The sequence below is a fragment of the Syngnathus scovelli genome, chromosome 14 (genome assembly GCF_024217435.2).
Source record: "Syngnathus scovelli strain Florida chromosome 14, RoL_Ssco_1.2, whole genome shotgun sequence".
NCBI lineage: Eukaryota > Metazoa > Chordata > Actinopteri > Syngnathiformes > Syngnathidae > Syngnathus > Syngnathus scovelli.
Genome location: NC_090860.1, coordinates 14,839,566 through 14,854,689, shown reverse-complemented (window position 1 = coordinate 14,854,689; position 15,124 = coordinate 14,839,566). Strand labels below are relative to the sequence as shown.

The window sequence follows — 15,124 nt, the reverse complement described above, 5'->3', positions numbered from 1 at the left end:
GGGCTAGGCTCCAGGAATCAGTGTACACATTGAAACTGCTGCATTTGACGGAATTGCAAATATCATATGCAAATGTGTGATGGCACTGCGTGCACGGGCCTCACTAGAAATCCCCACTCGTTACCAGGGATGTTATTTTAAGTGACAGTTTGCTGGAAATCCCCCACCTAGCGTTTTTAGCTCCGCCTCTGCGGAGTCTAGCCAGTAGCCACACACACACACACAGCACACAGTGGAAGCGAAGGAACCGAGCGCACATCCGATCTGACAACAAGCAAGCGCGAGAAAGCGAGCGAGCGAGCGAGCATGGCCCTTCACAGGACCACGGTCACCAACCAAATGGATTACAACCGGGAGTCCAAAGAAGGGAAGCCGTCGACGGACGAGCGTCTGGACAGCGGCGTGGACTCTCTGAAAGAGGAGGACTACCAGGCTGTAGCAGAAGAGATATGGCGCCTGCAACTCGAGTGCCAGCCATCGCAAAACAAGCAACTTGCAGCTTGCGCGGCCGCCGAGATACAAGAATGGAAAACACAAGTCAACGAAGACGGAGACACGTAAGTTGCACATGACGCAAATGACGATTGCGGGCTGCACGTCGCAATCCACTCGATCGATCAAACTAGCGTAGCTCGCCAAATCGGCTGGCCTTGCCCGTCCGTCCGTCTGCCTGCGAGGTAATTCGACTCCTTTCCTGTGGGGAGCCTTTTCTTCCCAACTTGCCATTAAAACGCTTTTCCCCCCCTTCTTTCCCCCTCCCCTTCGTCTCTCTTAAAGTAACGTGATGCTATTCGTGCGCCACACTGGAAGTCTTTTGGTTCAGTTGCGGCCTTGGACCAGCAGGACTGCACGTAAACAAAAGGCCATTCTCAGCAGGAATTTACTATGGCCGCGGGTCAGACTGGGAAAGTCCCATGCGCGCCGCCGAACTATCCCAAGCGGCGCGCGCTGCCTTCCGTCAAAACGAGAAGTGCTCCGAAAGTACTTGAAATCACAAAGGGGAAAACACGAGTGCAGAAGTTGCAGCCGAGTACGCAGGTCAATTAGGTCCCGTTTAAGAGCCTATGAAATGAGTGAAGAAAACCCCCCCCAAAGAAAATCACCCTACAGTGTCGCATTATAGTCCATGATCACAATGAATCTATTGCTCCAGTATTTCCCTATGCGTCAAATCCGGGTCCACAAAGTAGGACTGCATATCTGACTCAAATCAGATTCCTCCTCCAATCAAATGTTTAGGCGAGTGTCCAAATCGGATTTGGCTCAGACCAAGCACATTATTGAGCCATTTAACAGGACATCGGAACAGGCGTGATCCAGAACGCAAGGAGTCATATAATTGCAACAGACAAATGAGTGTTTGGATCCACCCCCACCCCCCCATAGGATGCTATCTCCCCACAGAGCCATTTTGCCATGTTTGTCAGCAAATCTGATGCTGATTCCAGGATTCTTTAATGATGCTGACCTGTCACTTTTGTTTCTTTGAAAGAGTTTTGGCTGCGCGTGTTAAAAAAAAGCTGGTCCTTGTCTGCCTCCAGGCTTCTCCACTTGGCTATTATTCACGAGGTAAAAGACTACATCAGAACAATGATCGAGCTGTCCAAGAACACAAACTTCCTCAACATCCAAAATGACCAGCGACAGGTGCGTGAGCTCAACTTTGTTTAGCTCCCGAAGCGCAGAGCCGTTGAAAAGATGTTCATTTTGCTCTTTTTTTTTTTTCCCCCCTTTATCCTACTACAGACGCCTCTCCATTTAGCAGTCATAACCAACCAATCGGACGTGTGCCAGCGGCTGGTGGCCGACGGCTGCGATCCCACGCTGGTGGACGACAGCGGGGACACGCCCCTCCATATAGCCTGTCGGCACGGCAACCTGCTGTGCTTCAGCGTCCTCACGCAGTTTTGCCGCCCGGAGCATCTCCAAACGATGATGGCGGCATGCAACTACCAAGGTAAGCTTTGAGCAAAATAGCATTTGTTGTTGTTGTTGTTTTAAATACTTCATTTTGTTTTTTTTAAAATATGGAGTGCTTAATATAAAAGGTCACTGTTGCATAGGGGTGGCCTTTGGACTCAATTTCCTTCATCAGCTACAGTGTGGTACTTGATTTACAAGTGGCCCAATTCAGGAGTTGCAAAACATTGCTTGATCAATGTATTTATAGATTTCACTTTGACACAAAGCCACAAATTAGGATATGAGAACAAATTCCAACTCGTAAGCCAAGCCCTGCATCATGTTAGTGTCAAATATCCATTTGATGTTTGAGGCAGCATCATTTGGACACGAGAGCCTCTGCTCTGCTCTGCTCTGCTCTGCTCTGCTCTGCTCTGCTCTGCTCTGCTCTGCTCTGCTCTGCTCTGCTCTGCTCTGCTCTGTGTTGTCAAGCTGCTCATCTGACGTCTTCCACAGGTCAGAACTGCCTCCACTTGGCCTCACTTCACGGTTTCCTTTCGCTGGTGGAGAATCTCGTGGACCTGGGAGCTGATGTTAACGCCAAGGTACAGCAGACTCATGCAACATGCTTTTTTGTTTTGTTTATGAATTCCAATTTGAAACGCATCACTCATCCCGTAGGAGCAGCGCAACGGCCGCGGCGGGCTGCACCTGGCTGTCGACCAGCAGAATCTGTCGCTGGTCAGGCTGTTGCTGAAAAAGGGAGCTGACCCCAACCTCTTGACGTTCGGAGGCCACACCCCCTTCCACCTCACCTACGGTCGCAGCAACGACGACATTAAGAAGGAACTGTGCGCGTTGACCCATCCCGACTTGAGGGAGCTGCCCGACAGCGAATCGGACGACAGCGAAGACGAGGAGGACGGAGAGTCGGACGAGGAGGTGCGCGTCGACTGCAGCTCACGGTCCAAAGTTCTGTTGGCGAGCTCCGTGTCTAAACACCACGTGTTGGGTTTTTCAGGTGGCTTACGATGACTTCACGTGGAACGGCCATTAGCAGGAGGAGACCAAAGGAGGATGAAGAGGAAAGACCTGGCGAGGCGTGTCTACCGCTCGCTTTTGGGTTTGGCTGAAGCCGCACAGAGGTGGCGTGGCCGAGGTCGCAAACAGTGGACGGCAAAGAGAGCAGCAAAAGCTAACAGGCAGCTAGCTTGAGGGGCTTCTTAAACAGCTCAATGGACCGGCAGCAGCGCGCCAACGCACCTCGTGAGCTTGCGGCGTGCTAATCATTCACAAACGCATCCATCTTTCCACACAAGCAGCTCGCTCTCTTGTATGATATTGTAAATGCTGTGAATACAAAGAAGTATTTTCTATGGAAGCTGTGTTTGTGTAAACTAGAACGGATTGTAAATGTTTGACAGCGACACTCCATTTAAATTAAAACACTCATATTTAACAGGGAAAAGGCTTTGTTTGTGGCTGGCTCACACTGAAACAATCCATTTGAAATCAATGGAACGCAATCAAGTCAAACGACTTTGTAGCTTTGTTGACCTGAATAAGTGAGTTTTTACGCTTGATTTATTGCATAAGCTGTCACGCAAGCAAGACGCACTGCTGAATGAGAACGACAATGAGGAACTTGTCACACGTCGGGGAAATTTGTGCGCAGGATGAGGCCGCGTCAATCTGGACTCTTTGGGGTGTGTGCGTGTCGGCAGGAAATTCCCAAGAACACTCAGCTGTTCATCACATTCCGTCCTCGCGTGCACCATAGAAGGGAATCTGCCCAACAGGATGTTTCAGTCAAGATAAGGGAGGGGACTTTCAAGAGTTTCACTTCAGTAACCTCATGTGATTTCAGACTTGAGAGCAATTTGAGTACTCGTCTTGCTCTGCACGTCATCTCTTTAGATTCGATTCAAATGCTCATTTTTAAGAAAGATGACTTGCCTTAGATATCATTTAGACAAAGATCGTGCCCGCCAGCACCTGCATGATGACCACATGAGTAACCTGCGGGCCGGTTCGAGAAATAGCTTACCAGTAAAAATGACACATAGCATGGACAATTCACTTTCTTAGCATTTAAATACATTTTCTTGTGCACTTGGAGTCTCCAGGACTGTAGAAAAGTTTGAGCTAATCTCTCCAGGTGCAGCAGAGATACTTTTACAATCTAATTGGGGGATGTTTTTTTACTCCGTTCAATTTGAGCCATTCTCTATTTCGTATTCGTACCCATTACGTCACATCCTTTGGGGCGGGACTACCAAACAAGGTGATAGGTGCGGCCAAACGGTTTTGCTAATCCGTCATCTTTATTACTTGAGGAGACTTTTGTAGTCCAAACAACTCAAGGATGCCAAAGTAGAGAGACCAAAAAGTTCCCTTGTTGAAGGCATTAATCCACACAACTCATTTCCCCAGCATAAGAACCTCAAAAAAGTGCCTGGTTAAGTTGCATTTTTCAGGACAACGTTCCCACAAAGTCCTGCTTGTTCAAAGACAAGCGTTCCATCAGTCAGTACAGAGAAGGATTTGCCGAAAGCCTTTTTTTTTTTTTTTTTTTATTGAGGGTTCAGTTCCGTGGATCTATGGAAACGACGGACACAGTGAAACGGTAAGCTTGAGATGACACACTTTGATATTGCGTGCCCTCGTTTTTTAGCATTAGCATCAGTCTTTCTGTTGTGCGCTCTATGTTTTCACTTCTTGTGGACGTCGTTTAGTAGTTGTATCAGATGAATTGCATCAAACGTGCTGTTTTATTTTTGGGGAACACAATCATGTGTTGAATGCATTCGTTAGCTTCTCGCTAACGCTCGCGCTAGCATTAGCTTTCTACTTGGCTAGCATTAGCTTACTACTTGACTGCAGTGCTTATGTACAAACTGTAACAGGAGCACACTTCAAATGTTCCCATCCACACAACGTGTGACCTTAATGAGCGCACGGCTTTTAATGACAGCACATCGATTCGAGCGCAGACATTTTAATTTTTTTCTTAATCCGTTTTAATGATCATGTTTTCAGGAAATCCTGGTAAGGCACAGCCATTTGTGCGGTACTTCATATGTGCTTCGTTCGCCTGTGTCGTCATAGGGGATGTGCCAGGTGTCTCCTGAAGTCTGCACAATGGTGTCACAGCTCGGAATGCTCTGAAGGAAGGCACACAAACGAGACTTTCTCTCGTGTCCTAGCTGGCTCCTCCTTCTCCTTACCTGAAATCGGACCCTCCTCCCCGCTACAACGTGCCCTTGCACAACCAGCTGATGGCCCCGCTGCCATTTGAAGAAGAGTCGCTTGGTGGCTTCGTCCGGTAAGCAAGCCTTGTGGTCCCTCATGAGGTCCTTACTCACAAAGCGACAATGGTTACCCGAATGCAAGGCGGCGTATAGCAAGAAAGGGTCGTCTTCAGAACTGATGGAAAGAATGGGAACACAACTAGCTCAGTAACAGTGCGCGTCTCTCATTCACCGTATTCCTTACATGTTGTCGGTAAAAAAGCAATGAGCTTTCTGCTGGATAAGATTCATGTTGTGTCTGTCCCAAGATGGAGAGGGCCGCAGCATGTGTTTCCTCCCCAGCACGAGAACAGAAAGGCCCTGTAGCTTGAGCTCCGACACCACTGCCAGCAACTGAAACAAACGCGTGCGCAAAACCCTGCTTCATGCCCCATCTTTGAGTCAATACGCAAAAGATCAGCTATCGGAACAATGTGGGCCGGCAAGGTGGTGGTTGTTAGAAAAGATGCCTCCCACGCGCACACGCGTTCATTTAATGCTCCGTCAGTCATTCTGCAACCAGCAGGGGGAAAAAAAGCCCCCGGCATGAAGGTACTGCTGCGTGTATCTCTTCAATTAGGTGTTCTTACCATCTCTGATTGCTTGCTTCTGTCCTGAGTGATATTTGCCACGTTCAGACCGTCCACAACTACATCAAAGACTGGTTTCGTCCTTACAAATGCCTTGAAACTTTCCAACTCCTGAGGAGACATTTATTGACATTCGTCATGCAATAGATGCAATAAATATCCAAGTATACGTATATATATCAAAGTAAAAGAATATCATTTGCAAATAGTTGATGGGCCACTCAAGCAGTGAGGAAGTCTGCACAATGGCAGAGAGCAAGGAAACGTGTTGTCCGGCATTGTGGCCAACAGGGACATGGTGTTGTGCTCCAGCGTTGGAACATTGTGTGTTTTCACTTTTAGATTGCAGCCGTGTGGAAATAGACTTGTGTGAATTCCCCTAGACGCCGAGCTGTGCGCACTCTCACGTGCACACGTAATCAAAACGTGGCTTGAGAAAAAATGCCTCCAAAGCCTCAACACACACACGCACCAAAATGAATCTTCCGACCCTCCGCTCTGAGCGTGGCTAGCCAAGAGTGTAGCAAATGTTATTCCTTGGGTGTAAATATAATATCAACTAAAAAGGGAAGTAGTGAGGAGGGAAGATGAGAGAGAGAGCGAGAGAGAGAGAGACAGCGAGTCTACTCCCAGTGCAATTATCCAGGGACTTTCCACGGTTGATATGTGAGACCAAGCGGTGGCGGCGGCGGCGGCAGCGGGCTCATTGTGCTGCAGTGGGTGACAGCTTCCAGCATACATTGGCACTCACGTACATCATCTTATGCTGTGATTTCGTGAAACATGCTGCATTTTTTGGATAGTGCTCCCATCCAAGCAATGATTTTATTCAAGGGGAAATGTACTTGTTAAGTTTAAACACAGCATTGTGATTCATATTGTGTTTGTGAATGAGTTAAGCTGCAATTGTTTTTATCCATCTCAGGGGGCGAGCATTTTGCCACTCGCTTTGGACTGAAAATGACAGAAAAGTGGTGAGCCATGATTTAATAAATATGGTGCATGCGGTATAATTGTGACTGTGGTCATCCCGTGATGATTCTTCTCTTGAAACAGGCATCCGAGAATTGACTGAAGGCGTATTTAATTGCGTTGCTGCATAATATTCTCAGAATCAATGCAAAAAGCATTTGCGTAAAGCCGTAAGCATTTTTTTCCTTTTTCTTCAACTCCATAGACGCATTTTTGGGGACTGCAAAGAGTTGCAGGAAAAAAATATCGGGTGTCAATTTCAAAAGGTTTTTGACTCATTATGCGCAATATTTGCAGAGCCGCAAATAATCTTATTATTCAGCATGACTCTACAATCAGCCAGCCATTCTTTATCAGGACAAGCTCCTTGTATTTATAAATGACACAGCGACCTGGAGAAGTGAGACAGGAGCAAGCCAAAACCCAACAAACCAAAAATAAGCCTTGTAATGAACTAATCTGAAGCAATTGCAGCTGCATACAGGCTAAAGACGCCATCTAGCAGAGAAAAGGAGCATCAACACTAGCAAGAAAATGGAATGACACCAAATCTATTATTCTAAAAAGATCACAATGCAAGTAAAAAAAACAAAAAAAAGAAGAAATATGCTATGGTAGTGTTGAAAAATGACAATGAATTGAACTGGCCTCTGGTGTGGTCTTGTTGAAAACATCCCGCCCCTCGATGATGTCACTCATGACTTTCTGTTTCAGCTGTTGGTACTCCTCGGAAGTCAGCTGAATGGATTCCAAGTGTGTTCCACAACTCTTGCACACACCCCTACAACCCACAACATACATGAAGGCGTTATGAAAGATTTTTGGGTTTTTGAAATGTCGGTTTGAAGACGTTTGAGTCAAAAGTGTGGGGAGTACTAGTTACTTTGGCGAGGCACTGCTCCAAGTTCCTCTCCACTTCTCTTGTGGAAAACTGAAAACAGAATGTGACCGAATTTCCTGTGATGATTTTTTAACAGTAGGCTCAACTTGATTGAGTGACCAGATTCTTCTACCTTTCAAAGCGGGTCTTGATGCTGCGAGCCAGACTCAACTGCGGGTAAATTTGGTTGTTCCTCATGTACAGCAGAATTCCCAGCAGCCTCTCTTGCTGCTCGCTCGGCAACGCGCTCTCTCCTTCCCCTCCGCCCGTTCTCTCAAACAGACAGGCCCAAGTCTCGTGCTGTGGGTTCAGACCCTTTGCCAATAATTCATCATAAAGCGCCCAGGCAGTGCTCGGATCACCATTTTGCATGGCTGCAGCTATGATGTTCCCGTAGTTGCGAGGTGATGGCTTAACAACCTGCAGAGAATCAGATGACGCTACAGCCACTATCAATTTGCGACAAGATGCTAGTGAAAAAAGATTGTTTACCTTTTTGAGGTCTTGCAGGATGCCGAGAGCTTCCCGCCACCTTTGTGTGCGGCTGAAAGACTTAATAAAGAGGCTATGAGCTCCGGTATCCAAAGAGGGGAAGCTCTGTCGCATAATATCGTAGACATCAAATACTTCTTGGTCATGGCCGGCCTTTACACAAAGTGTCAGATACTGCAATAGGATTTGGTAGGAAAGTGTTCCTGTTTCTGTGGCAACAAATGAAAGCAGAGACCTGCGCCAAAGTAGAAGAGACAAGAATTTTTCCAACGACTCACTAAACCTAAGTGCTTCATGGCAGCAGGTCATGAAAAATGACAGCAGTTTCTATTCCACATGGCAAGTTGTCTTACTTGGCGATGTCCAACTCTGCCCCAGAGTTCATCAGTGTACACAACATGCCAATGTCAAATCGTTCTGGACTTCCCAGAGACTCTTTCAGTTCCTTCCACTCCTCAACAGATAGCGGCTGGTCAGGAGGTTGCAGCTTCCCTGTAAAACGTATGCAATTACTTACTTGTTTTATTACACCAAATATCTGACAGCAACAGAATAGTGACGCTAAATGGATTCTTGAAAGCTGAATTTTGTTCCACCTTTCCTTTCGGCTGTCTGCAGGCAACAGGATAGTGAAGTTAATGCATTGTTGAAAGGTGAATTTTGTCCTACCTTTCCTTTCAGATGTCCTCCTCGCAGGCTCCTTATGATGATTCTCCTCAGGGAGAACACCCGCCTTCCTCTTCAGCATCTCTGCTGTCCTCTTCGCCGTCCCCGCAGCGAACACGGATTTTGGGATGGAAGGATTTTGCCGACGGTTCTTGCCTCCTCCATCAGCCACGCTGTCCCACACCTCATATGTCCTTTGTTTGATTGTGTTATTTTTCAATGTGTCCTGTCTACTGTTGCTTCTGCTCAATTCATGGCTGGAGCTCCAGTCCCTGGTCCACTGAATGTGTGCTGTGTAAGGCAACAGAAGGAACGCTAAAGATCCTTGATTAAAAATGGCTAATGCAGACCTAAGGCACGGTTTAAGGCTTAACATCATACTGGACCCCATGGCCAAATTGGCTTCGGTGTGATGGTTGGAACTAGAGAATGCCCGTCAAATTCCAACATTGACACGAATTCCTAGTGTAAACAAACAACGCACAGCTCAGCATAAAACTAGCAGAAATTAATAAACTGGAGAGGAGACACGATGAGCAATTTTTTAAAAACAGATTATTACAATTTACACGTGAAATCTCAGCTTAAACTAGAAATGTTTACTTTCTATTTCGGCAGTGACCAACGTCGCATACGTGACGTCAACAACAGTCGACAGGACCAAGCACTAACCGGAACTTTGTCAGCGTCCAAATAATTTCAAAACAAAACGTCTTGCATTCACCTTTCCTCGGTAATTCTTGGAAAATTTGTTTGTTTTGAAAAGTTTTAACTTTAACAGGAAGTACCTTTAAAAGCAATCCGTCTACTCTACAGATGTTGCTAGTCATCACAAATGTTTTTGAATACGAGATCCTATTGTTTGCGACAGCGGAGTTGTTGAAAAAAATCTGGATATAGATTTACAGTTATTCGGAAGTAAACATGGCTAAAGAAAATGGGACTGGTTGGTCGGATATTTTAAAAAGGAGGCTAGCAAACTCAAACAGAGGTAAGTAATAATGCTAGCTCAGGGTAATTGACATTTCAATTCTGTCAACAATACATTCATTTGCCTCAAATCTGTCCCTGTTTAGATGAAAGAACACAAGAGGAAAAGAAATCTGAAGAAATGGAGCTGTTTGGCAAATATTATTCCGAATGGAAGGGTGGAAGTAACAGAAACAAATCCTACAAGAACATCCCTCGATTCTACTTTAGGGTATTGACTCGCTTGCTCACAGTTTTTGTACAAAGCACTAAAACTAATGTCTTTGTTTTGACATTTTCAGAGAGTATTCTTACACGCGTATAAAGTATTGTAGATTGTCCCACTATATGTCTAGTAAGCTTGAGTTTTTCACATTAGTGCACATTGAAGGTGCACCACTTTGAAGAGTTTGATTTGATTGACAGTTACCCGCGGAGGATGAAGTTCTGCTCCAGAAACTGAGAGAAGAATCGAGAGCGGTTTTCCTTCAGAGGAAGAGCAGCGAACTCTTGGATCATGAGGAACTCCAGGTAGCACGTACACACCTGTCATGAAAGCAAGACAACAAATATTCCCTTTGAAAATCTCTTGATGCTTTACCGTTTGGAACGGTAATGGGAAATTGTATTGTCTTAACACTGCTACATATACAATTCTTACCCATTGTTATTCTTCTGTCCATCCACCTACATCTCTGTAGAATCTGTGGTTTCTGCTTGAGAAGCACCAGGTACCTCCAGTGAATAGTGAAGAGGCCATGATAAGTTATGAAGCCTACCTGCAGGTGGGCGAATTGGCTGGACCCAAGTGCAAGTAAGTACAAGGAAACAGTAGCAGCGGACTCATGAATCAACCAAGGATTCATCCCTCCCTCCCTCCCTCCCTCCCTCCCTCCCTCCCTCCCTCCCTCCCTCCATCCATCCATCCATCCACCCACCCACCCATCCATTTTCTACCTTCCTTTTTTTCTTTTTTCATCAGCAAATTCTTCACAGCCAGATTGTATGCCAAGCTGCTGCACAGTGATCCCTACGGCAGGATCTCCATCATGCAGTTCTTCAATTACGTCATGAGGAAAGGTAAAATGCCCAAATTTGTGAATCTTGCTGCCAGGTACAACAACAATGACATGTTTTACTGGAGCTGTTTTAATGCAGCGTGACAAAAAGTGACCTAGCTTGTACTGATTGTATTGATTGTGTGTTCAGTGTGGCTGCATCAGACCCGTATCGGTCTGAGTCTCTACGATGTGGCGGGACAGGGCTACCTCAGGGAGTCTGTAAGTATTTTCACTTTCTGCGTGGATGGAAATAATCTTTAAAGACTGATTTTTATTCTTTGTAGGATCTGGAAAACTATATATTGGAGTTGATCCCAACGCTACCTCAGCTGGATGGACTGGAGAAGTCTTTTTACTCTTTTTATGTCTGCACCGCTGTCCGCAAGTTTTTCTTTTTCCTTGACCCGCTTCGTACGGGTGAGACAATATCTATGGGCCAGCATATGTCCATTTTGGCAATCAAAATGTTTAAATCATTTACCAATAGCATCACGTGTCTTGTAGTTTTCAGAGCTCGCATTTCCCAAAAAATTCCTATTGTGTTCATATGAACTATTTACATCATATTGTCAAGGTTAGTATTTTTCTTTTTCAGGAAAGATTAAAATCCAGGACATCCTGGCCTGCAGTTTTTTGGATGATTTATTAGAGGTAAATATGCCCCCCAGCAAATCTGTATAAATTAGTATCACTAAAGTGCACAGTGTACATAGGCATACTGGTTTTGTCTAACCCGCCCGTGTTTAACTGTTACTTAAGCATACTTTGTTTTCAAATGTTTTGCCAATATAAACAGAATACTATTGTATTGAGGGAATTAAAAACATAAAATACTCCAATTCTTTTTTTCTCATGAATTCTGCCTGTTTCTGTCTGTCCAGTTAAGAGATGAGGAGTCGAAGGAGAGTCAAGAGTCCAACTGGTTCTCTGCACCTTCAGCTCTCAGAGTCTATGGTGCGTGAGCACATCTGCATGTTCACTACCTCCCAAAAGTGTCTCGATATCAACTCTTGACTGTATTTTCTGTGACAGGGCAGTACCTCAACCTAGATAAGGACCACAATGGCATGTTGAGCAAGGAGGAGTTGTCACGCTATGGCACAGCCACGCTCACATCAGTCTTCCTCGAACGAGTGTTTCAGGAGTGCCTCACTTACGACGGAGAAATGGTACATTTGTTGGACTTTTTCCTGTTAACGCGCAATGAAGTCCCTCTTTCAGGAAGTACTACAGTACACGCCACTTTCATAGGGCACACAGGCCAGTTAATAAATGATCTTGCGTTGCCATTGCCACTACCTTTTGGATTCCCAACAGTTCAACTTTTGACGTGAATTTTGTGTGATGTATTTCAAATGTTTTTGGGGCTATTGCTTTTTTGAACTTTGTCTTTTCCCAGGATTACAAGACTTATTTAGACTTTGTATTGGCCTTGGAAAACAAGAAGGAGCCAGCAGCACTGCAGTATATTTTTAAGCTTTTAGACATGGACAACCAAGGATACCTCAATGTCTTCTCCCTCAACTATTTCTTCAGGGTAAAGATCAGATGCAATCAAATAACTTTTGTAATAAGGATGCTTATCTACCATCATCAGTGTATGCCACATGGTCAGTCGTCATTTCTTGATTGCTTTGTGACTAGGCCATCCAGGATCAGATGAAAGTGCACTGTCAAGTGCCTGTCTCCTTCCAGGATGTCAAGGTAGACTCTCACAGTCACATACATACACAAGCCATCCATTTTGCTAACCAAACTGTGTGTCTAGGATGAGATCTTTGATATGGTGAAGCCTAAAGACCCCTATAAGATCACACTCCAGGACTTGGTGAACAGTTGCCAGGGTGACACGGTCACCAGCATCCTGATTGACCTCAATGGCTTCTGGACTTACGAGAACAGAGAAGCGCCTGTTGCCAATGACACTGACAGCACTAACACAGCCAGTAATGAGGACTCCTAAACAAGAAGATAAGTGTTCAGGCCACTGGGACAGTTGCAACACACAAAGCGAGAATGTCTCCAATAGTCTACATGACTTATCTTCTTAATCACAATTGCTGTGCTTTTTAATCAGACACAAAACAAGTAACAACAGCCAGAACAATTAAAGAATTAGCTTTATTATTTTGAAATGAAAACCTGTTGATAAACGTGAAATCCTGCGGAGTTATGATGACATCATACAGTCAAGATGCATAGAGAGCATATAGGCACTAGGAGTTCTGAAATGGAGTGCAACTCTGCATTTATGCTACTGCCTCGGATAGTGTTAAATAAACCCGCGGTGTTGCTGCTATCCTTGTCAAAACATGTTTGGTTGATAAATGTATTTAAAAAAACAACAAACAACACATGCTCTAGACAAATCACTGCTACAAATGCAGTAACATTAACCCGTCTTTTTTCCCTACACTGTTTACGGAGCCCTGTTTTAACAAAATGCAAGCATAAAAAAATAATTATATTAATTGTTACAATAAAGTAGATTAGCATTCATCTGAGTTGCAAGTGAGAGGTTTTGTGTTGTCATGAAGGGAGAGGACAAGGCGCTCTGTTGTTGTCGGGAGTGCTGAGAGGGTCTTCAGGCTTGTGGTCAAAGGAAACATTAACAAAGGAAGCTCCTAATGCTTCAGGCTGCTCCACGCTAGATGGAGCAGCATCCTTCCTCTCGCTCCTCTGCTGCTCTGCATATTGACGCTCTGCCTCATCAGCCAGACGGTCCTCCTCCTCTTCTTCCTCCTGCTACAGGGTGACAACATAATATATAATATTGGAAATAGTTTGGATGCTGTTTGCGCAAAGTCTGACATGTCTATTTCACCTACCTCTTTCTTAATACGGTAGTACTCATCAATGGCGTACTGGTATTTCGGAGCAGTGATGCCAAAAAGAGAGGCAAGTCTCTCTCCCATGTAGTCACACACTAAAGAGCAAAGAGGACGGTGATTCTTACAAACCAATATTTCTGTGAGACAACAAGCGCATAACTAAATAGTCTGACACATTGTTTCTTTTATGACAGGGCTAAGTCTTCTTTGTTCTGACATATTTTCTCCACTTGAATGATTCATCTTGTCTGTCTGTATACAGCTCGGTAGTATCAAAATCAAATGCGATGGTGCAGCACATGTCGGGTGTCACCTGAAATAGTTGACGTTGCCATTCGCCACATGTGGAACCAGAAGTATGGTCCCCAGGTCAGTTTGGACTAGAACACATGCGAGGAAAAATCTTAGAACAAAGTGGATTGTTTTCTTTGTTTCACAAGATGACTATGAATACAAAAAAATGTGAAGTTAATGACATGAAATGAGTCTACTGTATGCTGTGAGTATAAATGTGTAGAAACGATGACTGAGCTCAGTGGTTGTCTCACAAACTACATGAATGAAAAGTTACTTATTAATGTCCACTTACCGGATCCGCAGTAACCACCTCTTTTTTTACAGGTTCCTCTTCCTCTTCATCAGTACTGTACTCTTCCATTGTTTCGCCACTGGCAAAGTGGATGGTCCTCCGGGGAAGCTTAACCCTCCCCTGCCTCTCGCCAGTGTTGCCCATCTCCACTCTCTCGAAGTCTTCCACATCTTCTACACTCTTAACAAACACGTGCATACATCTGTTTTATTTACATTATATTACGGCATCTATTGCAATTGGTGTTTATGCCAATTCAAATGAAATAATGGCAGATGGCAGCGCGTACGTTTAAAAAAAAAAATTAAAAAATCGACTTTTTATTAGCCCAGGTTGGCCGGAAATAAGAAACACAACACAAAACTGAGGTTACTACGTAAAATGGTCATTAAAACGAACAATGATGTATGTGGCCGTCTTCACAATGTTAACACAAGCTAAGGAAGTGAATCCCAACATTAACGATAGTCTGTTGTCGCAAACGAAATCACAACTTCAACGAAGACTTCCGTGTACGCACCTTGTTACCTTCCATATTTCGTCCCAACGAAACGTTCATATTAGTTAAATACAATGACAAGTCTGCCATAGCACTAAGCACGCTGAGCTACGTTGAGCAACTGCGATAGTGTTACTATTTCCCGAAAGCACAGACATCAAATATACATAGATACAAGATGGATGTGGGGCGTGGACATCCGCCATATTTGTTGTGGCAGGACTGCGCCATTGTATAGAAATTCCAAAAGTGACTACCGAGTCAAATGTTGCTACCCAGACTCAAACTCATGATATCCGACTTTGAGTGCACAACGATTCATCTCGTTCTCCACGCATGAATATTCATCCCCCCCCAAATATATGCCACATTCAAAAGGGCGG

General features: G+C 44.8%; 3 protein-coding genes across 5 annotated transcripts; 2 read left to right on the top strand and 1 right to left on the bottom strand.

The window, feature by feature from the left end:
- The first annotated feature begins 206 nt into the window (after positions 1-206).
- On the top strand, positions 207-3,370 carry nfkbiab (nuclear factor of kappa light polypeptide gene enhancer in B-cells inhibitor, alpha b). The gene is made up of 6 exons (XM_049741212.2): positions 207-557; positions 1,542-1,647; positions 1,747-1,957; positions 2,419-2,507; positions 2,584-2,844; positions 2,924-3,370. Exons 1-6 carry the CDS (start codon positions 307-309, stop codon positions 2,957-2,959), a joined length of 954 nt encoding a protein of 317 aa, XP_049597169.1. The 5' UTR covers positions 207-306; the 3' UTR covers positions 2,960-3,370.
- Positions 3,371-6,752: 3,382 nt separating this feature from the next.
- Positions 6,753-13,170, top strand: ppp2r3c (protein phosphatase 2, regulatory subunit B'', gamma). Of its 3 annotated transcripts, none has more exons than XM_068652965.1 (14): positions 6,753-6,756; positions 8,808-8,940; positions 9,869-9,993; positions 10,188-10,292; positions 10,463-10,575; positions 10,744-10,841; positions 10,971-11,041; positions 11,107-11,239; positions 11,418-11,473; positions 11,704-11,776; positions 11,855-11,991; positions 12,222-12,359; positions 12,467-12,526; positions 12,591-13,170. In XM_068652965.1, the coding sequence occupies exons 2-14, from the start codon at positions 8,808-8,810 to the stop codon at positions 12,783-12,785; spliced, it is 1,437 nt and encodes a 478-aa protein (XP_068509066.1). In that variant the 5' UTR covers positions 6,753-6,756; the 3' UTR covers positions 12,786-13,170. The 3 variants fall into 3 exon arrangements, with proteins under 3 accessions (XP_068509066.1, XP_049597155.1, XP_049597156.1); XM_049741198.2 differs by lacking the exon at positions 6,753-6,756 and adding an exon at positions 6,841-8,627; XM_049741199.1 differs by lacking the exon at positions 6,753-6,756 and having other exon boundaries at positions 8,800-9,783.
- Positions 12,925-14,908, bottom strand: fam177a1 (family with sequence similarity 177 member A1). Its single transcript, XM_049741221.1, has 5 exons — positions 14,763-14,908; positions 14,243-14,422; positions 13,967-14,033; positions 13,651-13,748; positions 12,925-13,567 (listed from the first exon to the last, which is right to left on the bottom strand). The coding sequence occupies exons 1-5, from the start codon at positions 14,829-14,831 to the stop codon at positions 13,352-13,354; spliced, it is 630 nt and encodes a 209-aa protein (XP_049597178.1). The 5' UTR covers positions 14,832-14,908; the 3' UTR covers positions 12,925-13,351.
- Between the last annotated feature and the right edge of the window lie 216 nt (positions 14,909-15,124).

Excerpts from the sequence above, each read along its gene's own strand:
- nfkbiab (XM_049741212.2), top strand. The coding sequence starts at position 307 with ATGGCCCTTCACAGGACCACGGTCACCAACCAAATGGATTACAACCGG. Across the intron at positions 1,648-1,746 it reads TCCAAAATGACCAGCGACAG|ACGCCTCTCCATTTAGCAGT; the intron begins GTGCGTGAGCTC and ends ATCCTACTACAG. Across the intron at positions 2,845-2,923 it reads ACGGAGAGTCGGACGAGGAG|GTGGCTTACGATGACTTCAC; the intron begins GTGCGCGTCGAC and ends TGGGTTTTTCAG.
- ppp2r3c (XM_068652965.1), top strand. The coding sequence starts at position 8,808 with ATGTCCTCCTCGCAGGCTCCTTATGATGATTCTCCTCAGGGAGAACAC. Across the intron at positions 8,941-9,868 it reads ATGGAAGGATTTTGCCGACG|ATGAAAGAACACAAGAGGAA; the intron begins GTTCTTGCCTCC and ends GTCCCTGTTTAG. Across the intron at positions 9,994-10,187 it reads TCCCTCGATTCTACTTTAGG|TTACCCGCGGAGGATGAAGT; the intron begins GTATTGACTCGC and ends TTTGATTGACAG.
- fam177a1 (XM_049741221.1), bottom strand. The coding sequence starts at position 14,831 with ATGGCAGACTTGTCATTGTATTTAACTAATATGAACGTTTCGTTGGGA. Across the intron at positions 14,034-14,242 it reads AGGTGGTTACTGCGGATCCG|TCCAAACTGACCTGGGGACC; the intron begins GTAAGTGGACAT and ends CATGTGTTCTAG. Across the intron at positions 13,749-13,966 it reads GGCAACGTCAACTATTTCAG|TGTGTGACTACATGGGAGAG; the intron begins GTGACACCCGAC and ends TTTGCTCTTTAG.